Here is a 13,622-nt window from a genome sequence, read left to right as displayed (position 1 = left end):
CCAGATTATTTCCTTCAGATTAGGAGAGCCAAACGGTAATGAAGGGGCTAATGAAAGTTTTAGGAAAAGTTTAGGGAAATGCATTACTGCCAATGTAAGCCTCTTGACAGCTGCTAATATATAGCAGTGAAATGATTGGCAGGAAATCTAGACAATACATTATAAATTAGGTAGTTCCAGGTGAATGTAAATAACACTTAGGCTTCTCCCTTCCCTCCTTATATGTATATTTATTACGAAAATAGATTATACGGCATATTTCAAGGGGAAATAAACAGCGAAAATTAGCGAACGAGTGCACGTGAGGTGTTGTCAGGTGATAATTAGCCAATTCCAGGTGCATGGCACTATCACTTACCATATTTCTTTTTTGTATATATTATTTGGTAAAAGAATAGGGCATAGGGCTTATTTCAGTGGATGAAATCAGTGGAAAATTCCAGGAAAGATTTACTTAGTGTAGCACGGCTGAGCAGGCGAGAGGAGAGGGTAATGGAGGGAAGGTAGTAAGGGGAGTCAAGAACGGGGAGAGATGGCTAAATTGTCAACAGTGGATGGGAGTACAGATGAGATTAGGAGTGCTGCCTAGTGTTGGACATTTGCAGTACTGATAGATGATACAAGCCACCACTTGAAAGCCCGGGCGAATTCAAAATAACACAGAATCACAAAAGTGACACCCCGCGGTATGATCCCTCGCTCCCAAGCGTCACGAAAGTGTTGCCCTGCGGTTAAGGGGTTAAATAAAACCTGGTTGAATGGGTTTCAGTTATTCTGAAACACCCTGTAATTAACTCCTGTAGCACAAGGATGTATTTTTCTTTTAATTCTTGATATTGCCTGATGATACTACGAGGGGTGATTAGAAAGAAATGACAGTGAGTCCATAAACTTTTATTAGCATGAAGAACTATCAAACTATGACTCACATTCCTTCAAAGTACTCCCCTCGAACCTCTATGCAGCGTTCCATTCTCTTTCTCCACTTCATGAAGCAAGCGTGGTACTCAGAAGACGGTATACTTTGGAGTTCTGAATTGACGGTCCGTGCCAAGTCTTGGATGCGATGAAATTGCTTCCCAGCGATGGCAGATTTAATTTTTGGAAACAACCAAAAGTCACAGGGAGCCAGGTCAGGGGAGTAGGGTGGGTGGGGGAGCAGAGTTATACCTTGTTGTTCCAGGTACTGCATAGTGAGGCGAGCTTTTGTGGGGTGCAGCATTGTCGTGGTGCAGCAAAAGGCGAGACCGACGGCGGGTTGGTGCGGTGTTGGCCTTGTGTTCCAAGACTTGTGGAAGGACCTGGTCTGTGTAGTATTGGGCTGTGATAGTGGACTTTTCAGGCATCACATCCACGCATATTGGTCCTTGAGAATTGAAAAAGATGGTGAAAAGGCGCTTCCGGCTGCGAAATCCTTCCTTCAAAATCTGAGGTCGAGGGTCTTCATCGCCCAACCACACCATGTTTGACTGCTTGTCACGGGTTTTGAAGAATGAAATCCAACACTCATCTCCAGTAGCAACATCTGAGAACCGTTTTGGACCATTTGGTTCAAATTCAGCAAGCCAGACACGACAAATCCTCACCCGTTCAGCCTTTTGCTCATCAGTCAACAAATGGGGTATCCATCGACAACACTTCTTCCTCAGGTGTAATTGTTCATGCACGATGTCATATGCACTCCCATAACTGATATCAAGCTCCAAGGCTAAGAACCTAAGAGTTACAGTTGGATCCTCGTCAATGATGGACTGTGCACGGACAGTTGTTGCTTCGGTCACGGATGTCCGGGGGCGTCCAGAGCGTTGTTCATCTTTCAATTCAGTTTTTCCTGCTGTAAAAGCACGAATCCAGCGGGAAACAGTTTCCAGGGAAGGAGTAGTGTCTGGATAAACTTGTAATAATTCCCCTCGAATCTCTGTTGCTTTCTTTCCCAGTTTCCACCTCGTAAAAATGTAGAACCTGCAGCCTTCTTTCGAGTAATCCATGTTTCTGGCCAGAGAGCAAAAACAAGAGTGAAGCATTCACTCACAACAATAAAACAAGAAAAGTCTGGCATACGGCGACAAGTTCAAACTCGTAAGGACAGGCAACCCTGCACTCTCCTTGCTCCCCTACCTCCCATCATTCAAGGTTTTCATGTTATAGCACGAACTGTCATTACTTTCTGATCACCCTTCGTATTTAGTTCAAGCTTGACCTAAAAGTGGAGGGGTCAGTGAAGACAGTGTTAACCTTTCCAGGTTGAAAAATCTCAAAGCTGAGTAGAATTGTCTGGAATAACTTGTATAAAAAGTGAAAACATTTCCTCTGGTGAAAGGGCTAACCATGCATGCATAACCTGATTCTGTTGTGAATAGATATCCAGCGTAATTGCAGAGATACAACAACAGAATAATGAAGCAGTTTATAAGGAGAGTCACATCTTATTAGAAGGCAGTCACATACATCTTTTTGTTGGACTTGATGTTGCCACATCTCACATTATCACACTTATCACTACCACACCTCATATTAACACAACACTGACACACACACATCAACATAATAGTGTTGCACCTCACATAAACACACGTAACACTACCCCAGTTGACACTACTGTGACTCACATTGGCACACTAAACGCTGCCATGTCTCACATTAACACCTAACACTGCTGTGCCATACATTAACACTGCCATTTTTAACACAGCCACACCTCGCATTAGCTTACATGATATTACCACATTTGATTGCCACAGATCACACTGATACATCAAACCAATGACTTGCCTCACATTGACACACCTCACATGCACACACATACAGTACACCTTACTTTAGACTGCCACACCTCTCACTACTATATCATATGCTGCCAGACTTACTACCATTCCTCACACTGACATACCTCGGACACACCTCCCACAGCCACATCACAGACACACCTCACACAGCCACACCACAGACATACCTCACACAGCCACACCACAGACACACCTCCCACAGCCAAACCACAGACACACCTCACATTGCCACACCATAGACACACCTCACACTGCCACACCACAGACACACCTCACACTGCCATACCACAGACACACCTCACACTGCCACACCACAGACACAATTTCCACAGCCACACCATTGACACCTCACACTGCTGCATTACTGAAACACCTCATACTGGTACACTTGCCACTCTCCTCACATTCTCACACCTTTCACGTACATACTCATTGTCACAGCCTCAGAAAGCTCACACTGCCACAGGTCTCACACACCTCACTCAGCAGCACCTGTCACACCTGAGACTGCAACACCTTTCATGCACTTCACACTGCCACAGGTTTCGTATACTTTACACTCTCACAGCTCTCACATACCTGACACTACCACACCTCCCACACAACTCGGACAGCTTCACTTTACACCTGCAGCGGCGGTAGCTTGCCTGTAGTTGATGAGTCTGCTCAGACAGACAGACTGGGGTTACTCTGCTATTACATTAGTACTACTGTACATGTATCTGTGTCAGTTGATATACTGTAAGGGCCTCTACTGGATCAGACCTGCTCAGTAGAAGGAGAATGATTAATTGAATCCATAGTTTGTTAATAGATTTAGTACTCTTCCCAAAGCCCTCCACCATACCATAAAAACCCTTAGTGCTCTTGCTGTTGTCAAGATTTGTAAGCAGTACCAAATCTGGTAATGTGAGGGGGAGAGAAAAGTGACACACAGTAACATCATCTGTTGTCACACTGTGTTAATAAGGATTACTTCACCTGAGGGAGTGGTCTTACTAGGCTTTGCCCAATGTTAGATATCTAAGTAAATCAAATCTATTACACCACACATTGCTAGTTTTCTTACAACCACACCTCATGCAATGACATCACACTACCATATTGCATTATCATACTTTGTATGGACATTCACATGACAGAACTTACACTGCCACACCTCACACACCACACATCATTGTTATACCACACCACACGTTGTTGCACCACATTGTTACACCACACCACACATTATTACACCACACCACACATTATTACACCACACCATTACACCACACATTGTTACACCACACCATCACCACACATTATTACACCACACCATCACACCACACATTGTTACACCACACCATCACCACACATTATTACACCACACCATCACACCACACATTGTTACACCACACCATCACACCACACAGTGTTACACCACACCATCACACCACATTATTTCACCACACCACACAGTGTTACACCACACCATCACACCACACATTGTTATGCCACACCATCACCACATATTGTAACACCACACCATCACACCACACATTGTTACACCACGCCATCACACCACACATTGTTACACCATGCCATCACACCACACATTGTTACACCACACCATCACACCACACAGTGATACACCACACCATCACCACACATTATTACACCACACCATCACACCATACCATCACACCACACATTATTACACCACACCATCATACCACACATTATTACACCACACCATCATACCACACATTGTTACACCACACCATCATACCACACATTGTTACACCACACCATCACACCACACATTGTTACACCACACCATCACACCACACATTGTTACACCACACCATCACACCACACATTGTTGCACCACACCATCACACCACACATTGTTACACCACACCATCACACCACACAATGTTACACCACACCATCACCACACATTGTTGCACCACACCATCACACCACACATTGTTACACCACACCATCACACCACACATTGTTACACCACACCATCACACCACACAATGTTACACCACATCATCACGGCTCACCATCACACCACACCATCACACCACACAGTGTTACACCACACCATCACACCACACTGTCATTCCTGATATCTCACACACACACACACACGCACACACACACACACACACACACACACACACACACTGTAAAACCCTGTTAAAAAATAAAATAATAATAGGAACCAGTCACAACACAGTATGACTGAGGAAATTAAGTTACTGCTTATAATACTGTACATAGTGTAATTGTGCTGCCTGATGTCTTAAGTTTTCATCTCCTTTCCACAGATATGGATAGAGAACCTTCGGAAAATATTTCACAACATTAGGGCCAATAACATATGTCCGATGATGTGTCTCAAGAAGCAGTAAGTCACCAAGAAACTTAACATAACTTGCATGACTTTTCTGGACTGTGTTTGATATTTGCTTTAATTTTTCAGTTAATTTGCTTGTGCATGGTTTATAGCACATGAAATCTTAATATTTATGGTTTTTGCTGACTCATTTTGGTGTCAGGTAAAAAGATAAATCTTAAGAGGCTGGAGCTGTTGATATGTTTAACTCAGTGCCTTCAGACTGATGATGTATTTTCCCTTTGAATTTGGCTACGACCACACAATTTTATTCAGCCAGAGGATTTTTTTATTTTTTAGTGAAGAAAGTGAATGATGGCTATATCTAACCCTGCAGTTTGAAACCTCTCCTAAGCTAAACAAAATCATTAGGAGCCAGCAAAGCTTAAAATAAATGGTACGTCATTGGGCTGAATGGACTAAAGAGAAAGGTATTGGGTGCTTTATACACCTCTCTGCATTTAGGAATTACTGGGGTAGTTTGGTACTAATCAGTTTTCTTTAGTGGCCTCTCATTAGTATTGATCACATATTTTACATCATAATGTTATCAGACTGATTTAAGTTTGCATGTGATCAGTAATTACGATGCTGAGGGAGTTATGAGTATGTTGTATTAGCACTTACAAGCATGTTTACAGATATCTTTCAAAATGGTGGTTCCTGCTAAAATATCATGGAATGGCATATGTCATACTGATTGCTTCAGAGGTGCTTAAATTTTCCTTCATTTAAGCAAGCTAAGCTTCACACAGGCATTTATTGTAGTAACATTTTCAGATATTTTCTCCCATTGATTGTTATGTTTCTACATTTTTTTCTGTTTTTCACAGTTGGTTCCTCATTTCAGTGATTTTTCTTTCCTGTTATGTCAAGGTACATTTAGGGATCATTTACCATGATAGTAAGTGTAGGTCTTTTAATTTGATGGCAACTCTCCATGTGTCAAAAGCCATTTCTCTACTTAGTCCCATTTCCCAAAGATCTTCACATAGGACTTCTTCTTAGGTTTTCCTCTGATTTGGCATTCTTTCCTCATTGACTCCTACAAGCTTTCTTCGCTCCATATTCATAACTGTGACTCCTCATCCAGTCATCTCGCACCTTCCTCTCAACATGTCCAAGCCATCTTTTGTCTTCTTATTGTTCTATTAATATTTCATTTGTCAAGCTTCTCTTGCATTACGCTACAGTCAGACTCCTGTATTCACAGAATATCTTACCTGTAGAAGTGAAAAATCTGCAAGTAATTGGCACCCCCCAAAATTACTCATGCAGTCATAATACTGTATAAAAATGTGATTACCTAAAAGTCCATTCCAGTGCCCCCAAACATCATCTTATGCTTGAATCTTCTTCTTAAATCCTTTTGTGTCGCAAATAGGTCTGTACGTCCAGTCTGAAAATTTGAATTTTTGACGAAAAAATCAAGGTTTATGAATTTAGAAAAAAATATAATACTGTATTTATGCATAAGGAACTAATGCACATCTGTCTACAAAATATTAGGGCACTACTTACCATGCAAGAGCCGTATTAATCCGGGTTGGCACTGATCAAATTGATTTAATCTTGTGATTGAATCATTGATTTTCTTTGCTAAAAAAAAAGATAATAATGATTTTTACTTATTTTTTTTATTTTTTGTTTATTATCCAAAAGTTAACAAAAATAAAATCGGAAAGGTTATAAAAGTTGTGTATAACTTGTGTTGGCATTCATTTATTCAGATACTTAAGCATTAAGTTTGCAGATTTTGGAGAATGGTGCCATTAGAAGTTGCTGCATTGTATGACAGAAAAAATATTTTTACATTTGTGTAACTAAATATTGAAATTATTTGTACATTAGAAATAATGAGCAATTAATCAAAAACCAAAGCCATAAGACTAGGTAGGCTATGCTTGGTCACTTAAGGCCATGTCATAATAGTATCAGCATATGATTTTTCTATGTGGTAATATAATCAGCTGTGGAATATGCCGTCTTGATTACCACTGGCAACTCAGCCTTAACAAGTAGTGTACAGACAGGACTTGGACAGGTATGTATCTGGATTCTGGGCAATGGCTTTGAGCCTGAACCATCAGTGGATAGACAGGACATGAAGTTAACAGTATTCAGTATACTGCTTTTGAAATATTTGCTATACAATGAACAGAAGAATCAGATAAAAAAAGATAAGTAATTGATTTTTTATTTCTTTTTTCATTTAAAAAAATCACCAACCCTGGTATTAATGATGGGAAGTTGCATAGCATTTATTTGTGTGTGGTTACACAAATGCATTTCTTTATAAAATGATAAACACTCCTACTAACCTAAAATGATAAATCTGTGTTATATCTTCTCAACTGGATTATTCAATACCCAGGAAATGAGTAAATATTGAGAGAAATACTGCTAACTTTCATCAGCTTCCCGTTACAGTTTTGAGATGCTCTCAAATACATGAGCCACGATCATGGCAGGGAGATCCGAACAGGTTAAAGTATATTTTGAGAAGTTTAACAGCACTTAAAACAGATGTATTTCGAGGTGTTGTATTTTTGAGATGATGCGAACAGATGAACTGCAAATAGTGAACCTGCAAATATGGAGGGCCAACTGTCTTCATTGTTGTCACTCAGTAATGCCATACGGTACTCATCCATCTTAGCATTCTCATTTGTATGTGTTCTTGTCTGCTTGTATCCTCATACTATTCATGACTTACTGCTATACAGCATAACTCTTCACATATATTTTGAATAGAGTGCCCTTAGCATTTACGGAAAGCTCTTTCATGATCAGGAGAGGCATAAGTCTAAACTTCTTCCATCCAGTTCTCATTCCAACAAAGGAGCTAGCTTCTCCTCCTCCTGCACTCTGCCTGTCCCCCAGGTAACAGAACCTTTCCATGCATTCAGTCCAATCACCTTTCACTCCAGACAACACTTCATTCTATCATCAACAGCCTGAACACCCCAACATACTGCAGATTGAAATTTTCTTACATCCTGCAGTCTGTCTTTAACACCACTGCATCTCTTGTGTACCATTCTGTTACAAGTTGTACACAGGATAGAATTCCTCTCAACTCCTCTTTTATACACAGCTCGTGGCCACCCACCATGTTCCATGACATTATTGGTCTCACACTTACTGATGATGGTGTTTGTTTTACCAGTATTAATAGTCCCTTTGATTCCGTCTTATCCCTTCACATCATGAACTTCTTATATGGCTCTTTCAACAGCCAAAACTGAATCTTCGGCATATAAAAGCTCCCAGGGTAGTTCATATCTATTTTGAATGTGTCTAGTGCCAGGATAAGCAGCAATGGACTCAGTATGGTATCCCATTGCACCTCTGTATTTTATTATTTGAGCATGTGTTTTTGTTTGTTTTATTTCATATCTTTTTGCTATTTTCTAAGGGTGGTGTAGTGGGCAGTTAACCCTTTGAGATTTTCGGCCCTCCGTTGATTGTGTCTGTGCCAGATTCAGCCTGGCACACATAGAGTGCACCGTCTGCAGCGATATTTGTATTCAATCGGCTGCTGTACACTAACTTTTTATGATAGACTAATGGAATGTGGTACCATTTTAAAACTGAATGGTTGCTCTTTATTGTAGTATGGTTGAAAAAGGAAAATATGGTAGCTAAGAGGCCAATAGGATGAATAGAAGTTAGCCAAAAAGGAAAAATCGCACACCCTTCCGTAGTAAAATATTTGTAAAAAAAAAAAAAGTATTAGAGTTACATGAAATTTGATTGCACCATGTCAATCTACAGTAAATTACCTTTCCTCTGATATATAGGTTATGGCAATTTACGTTAGTTTTCACAGAGAAAAGCGAAAGCTCTCGCTGTCACACAGGCAGATATCCATACTGGTAATACAGTACACTCAACCCCCTGCTATCGCGCCTAATTGGTCACAGGAAACGCGCGTGATAGCTGAATACGCGATAGCTGAACTGAACAATCAATGGGAAAATTTCTAATTGGTTTTTCGGTGGCCCATTTTTCTAACTTTTAACCACTTTTTGCCTACGATTTCCTGCCAATCTCTCCTCTAACATGAAATAAAGCATTATTATATTAATAATAACAGTATAATGGATAAATAAACAACATAAAAGGCCATCAAACTTTCATAAGGATTACGGCTTGGGTGGTTTGATGGGTTCCGAGGCTTGGGAGTGGCTTAGTTGCCGCCAGATCTCTTTGGCTGTCTGCATTTCTTTAGTGTCCACAGCTAAAGGGGGTATCACATGGTACCTTATATCAGGAATGGCTGAGGAACATTTAAGTGCAACAAAACTTGGACGCTATCAAACACGTTCCTCACACTGTCGTCAGAGCCCCGTCTCGGTTGTAAACACGTGATTACTTTATCGACATAACAGTTTTTTCGGCATAAGAAATATTAACTCTTTATAAGGGTTTCAAAACGATGGATATTTATTCTAAAATACAATATTAATAAGTATTCAGTGTTTGGCTAAATTTCAATGCTGTAGTACGATATATTCTGTTGAGCCGAATGGGTTTTGGTCACTGTTTTGCCCATCGTGTCCTCAGCAGGAATCTGTTCAGATGCATTCCAAATGCCTGTGCTATAATCGGGAATTTTACCACGTTACCGTTCCGATTAACCATCGTATCCTCTGCAAACCTCGTATGAAGTGCCGTGTGAATAAGTTTCGCTTAGCCTGTCTTCAAACTCGACGCGTGATAGCGGTCTTGGAGTGCATGATAGCATGTATGGTTGTGCATTTGATGTGTGCGTGATAGCAGATAAGCGTGATAGCTGAACGCGTGATAGCAGGGGGTTGAGTGTACTGATATTATTCATGGTAAAAGCGAATTTATTATGCATATCTGTCTGTTGTACTTGTCAGTGTAAAACTAAATAGTTGGAAAAGGATAAACAGGATAGTGTATGTAGAACAAGCCCAGATAGGATATGGAAAACATGCAAAAAACAAATGTTGTTTCATATCACTTGAATTCGAGTCATCAGAATCTCAACGGTTGGATTTACGATGACTCAAAATTGCATCTTCGGAATCTCAAAGGGTTAAGGCACTCCAATTGGATTGAGCTGGTGCAGGTTTATATCCAAGGGGTGGTTGGAGTTTATTGCTCACGTAATGCCACTCTGCCACTCAGGGATGAGTGAGGCTGGTCACTCTCATCCTAAATGACAGGACCAACTTGCCAAGCCCCGGGCTCCTACATTCTTCATGGGACAACACAGGATTGGATGAGGGATGGGTGGATGGTTACGTTCTTCATATACTGTATGTTTGTTAATATTCTCTTGCAAGTACTGTACTTTACATGGTGTGCTTTTTGTCTTTTTCTTCTTTATAATCATTGTATGTAACTTCTTTAGTTCAGCATTCAATCATCTATCATATGACACCTTTCTTCCCTTCTGGGAACTTCCTTCACAGAGGATGATCTTGACAGAAATAACTCCAGGGTGCTCTGTCCTTTACACATATCTTACTCTTTTAATCATGTTCCTTCCATTCCTAACTCTCTCACCAATTGATTTTTGTTTTTCCATGTAGTTGGAGGCCTCTAACTTTACCAGTTATCTCACTTTCAGTCACATTCTTTGTTCATCTCTCTTTCTGTAGAGTATCCACATCATATCTGTATGAGTTTCAGTGTATTTCTCTTCATCCACATCATAGTACCACAGTGCATATCTTCTGCTCTTTCCTTTGTCATATTATATAAATTGTATCATTGGTTACTCTGGCTATAATTCTTATCTTTGTTGCTGGCCATATATGTCTTGTTTTGTGATTTCTGTTTTCCACTACTCTACTTTTTCCTTTTCTTTTTTTCTCCCTTTGCAACCCTAGAAATGGCAGCAAGGGTTACGACAGGTCACAAACAACAACAAAATCAACAACGTGTGTCCTAAAACTAATCTCATGAAGCAGTGAGTTACTTATGGTTTTAGATATTTTTAGTGATAGCTTTATTTTAGATTGACGTTGTTAGTGCTTCTCCCTGTGTACAATTGCAGACAGATGGCTTGAGGCCACCCGCTCCACCACCTCATTGTGGTGTGGTGCACATCTCACCTGGCAACAGTGAGTATCGTCGTGGATCAGCACTCAGGGGTTCAGTGTTCTGCCATTTTGAAACAGTTCTGTACATGTCAGACTCAGGCTGGCTTATGCTTGTCTGAATGTAATAATCCTTAAAACTATACACATTGTATTATAAAACAATGTAAAATATTTGTTGTCATGCTCCATTTAAATCTCAGGATATGGTAACTCTTAGTCCTTTTCTAACAACTATACAAACATTGTACAGATTTTCCCTAGGTAATGTAAAGATAATCCACAGTGACTTGCTACCAAGCAATATTCATCCAATCCTACGTTGCCCAATGAGGAGCGTAAGAGCCCGGGGCTAGGCAAGTTGGTCCTGACATTTAAGATGAAAGTGATACTGCCGTATTACTGTTGTCCTAGGAGATCTAGCAACATTTCATTCTTTGCAGATTACGTTTGAGCATTACACCTTAATATCCTGTGGATTTATGTTTAATATAACATGTCGTAATGGACAAATGCATCTTATATTTATAGCATATTTTTATGATACAGATATAATGAAAGCCAGTCTGGGTCAGAAACAGAGAAATATTGTATATTTCGAATGCTAACTGAACCCCTGAATGTAGATCCAGGACTCAGCTACACCACTGTTGCCAGGTGAGATGTGCACCCCAACATGACTAGTGGGTGGAGCAGGTGGTCTCGAGTCATCTCTCCACAATTGTACATGTACTAGAATATGGCTGAAAATTTCTTTTGAGCTTCATTAATATCTATCTTTGCTTTGGTTGTTACAGAATATGAAGTATAATTGTAGATCTTCAGTAGAAGCAATAGTTATTCAGATTTTTTTTCTTCACTATCTTTCTAAAACAACACATCTTTTTGCACTACTTTTGTTCAGTACAGTATCTTAGTTGCTGTTTGGGTACTTCGATTGATTGCATTTTTGTTGGTCTATTACACAAGGCATTAGAAAAGTCATTGTGTAATAGAAGACATTACTGCACATCACACTAACATATCATTCAGCTCACAGTTACACCACACACTGCCACACCTTAAACTGCAGCCTCTTACAGCCACTCCTTACACTGCAACACCAAGTACTACCACACCCTATACACACGTGGAACACTGCCACACCTCATTGTACACACACACACACACACACACACACACACACACACACACACACACACACACACACACACACACACACACACACACAATTGGACCCCACACTTCCACACATTCCCTCTCTTACTGCATAGCCAAAGACTTTAATAGCATCTTGTACAGTATATAAGTTTGTTTACTCTCTAAGTTACTGATTGCTTTTTCTTGATTTGCATTTTAGTGCTTGGTGTTTTCATTTTATTTGAGAGTAGTATGTGGAGTTAAATGGAGAGACAGACTTACAAATGAGGATGTGAAGAAGCATCGTGGTGTGGATGTAGATGTGATAGAAAGTGTTACGAGAAATACTTTGAGGTGGTTTGGCCATGTGGAGAAGATGGAGAGGGAGAGACTGACGAGGAGAGTGTATATGAAGGAGAGGGAGGTGGAGGCCAAAGGTGTGATGGAGGGATGGAGTGAAGAGGTATATGAGAGAGGGGGTGTGAGCTGGGAGCAAGGCAGTGAAATGGCAGGGGACTGGACAACATGGAGGCGATTTGTTTAAGGCCATCCCTTACTGGTTTAAGGCATCTGGCAATAGATAGATAGTTTTAATTTTCTGGTGTCACTTTTCCATAGATATTTATGAGATCTGAATGAGTGCATGGATGTAAGGTATATTCCATGAGACATTGTTGATAATTCCCACTTGGTGTTGTCCATTTCTGAATGTATATATATCCCGTCTGTTGTTACCATCATCATCATATTTAGAAATGAGGTGAATAAAATTATGTGATAAAGAAATGATGATGCAAGAAAACTGTCTACAGAGTGACCAGAGAAATTACGGCAATCCTTCTCATATTGTTGAATTCTCTTAGTGGAATTTTACAGTCAGCTTTTTGTTCTTTATGTCTACATTTCTTTCATATTTCTTTCATTTACTGTATCTGTCTCTTCATCTCATCTCCTAGTTTTCCTTCCTCTGTTTCACACATTTTTGTATTCCTTCCTTCTTTCTCCTTCCTTCTTCCTCCATCTGCCTTGTCTTTGTTACCCATCTCCTTTTGTTATCTTTTTCCTCTTCTCTGCCTCTCTCCCTTCCTTATTTTATTTTCCTTTTCCTTCTGCTCATATTGAATCTGTTCTTTGGTCTTCCTCTTTGTCATCTTTCCAATCTTTTTCTCCTTTCATTCTCTCTCTCTCTCTCTCTCTCTCTCTCTCTCTCTCTCTCTCTCTCTCTCTCTC

At 40.2% G+C, this 13,622-nt stretch overlaps 1 protein-coding gene across 1 annotated transcript in view; it reads left to right on the top strand.

The window, feature by feature from the left end:
* The window catches only part of norpA (no receptor potential A), a 506,175-nt gene that overhangs the window by 289,442 nt on the left and 203,111 nt on the right, over nucleotides 1-13,622 (top strand). Inside the window, exon 6 of the mRNA XM_080274227.1 lies at nucleotides 11,043-11,122. Within this exon, the coding sequence (XP_080130353.1) occupies nucleotides 11,043-11,122 (80 nt within the window). The remainder of the gene's footprint in view (nucleotides 1-11,042; nucleotides 11,123-13,622) is intronic.

Source organism: Coenobita brevimanus, chromosome 57 (assembly GCF_032717465.1).
Source record: "Coenobita brevimanus isolate Jiangsu-jjx chromosome 57, ASM3271746v2, whole genome shotgun sequence".
In the NCBI taxonomy this organism is placed as follows: Eukaryota; Metazoa; Arthropoda; class Malacostraca; order Decapoda; family Coenobitidae; genus Coenobita; species Coenobita brevimanus.
The sequence above is the reverse complement of the archived record's forward strand: the minus strand, read 5'-3'. Positions and strand labels throughout refer to the sequence as shown.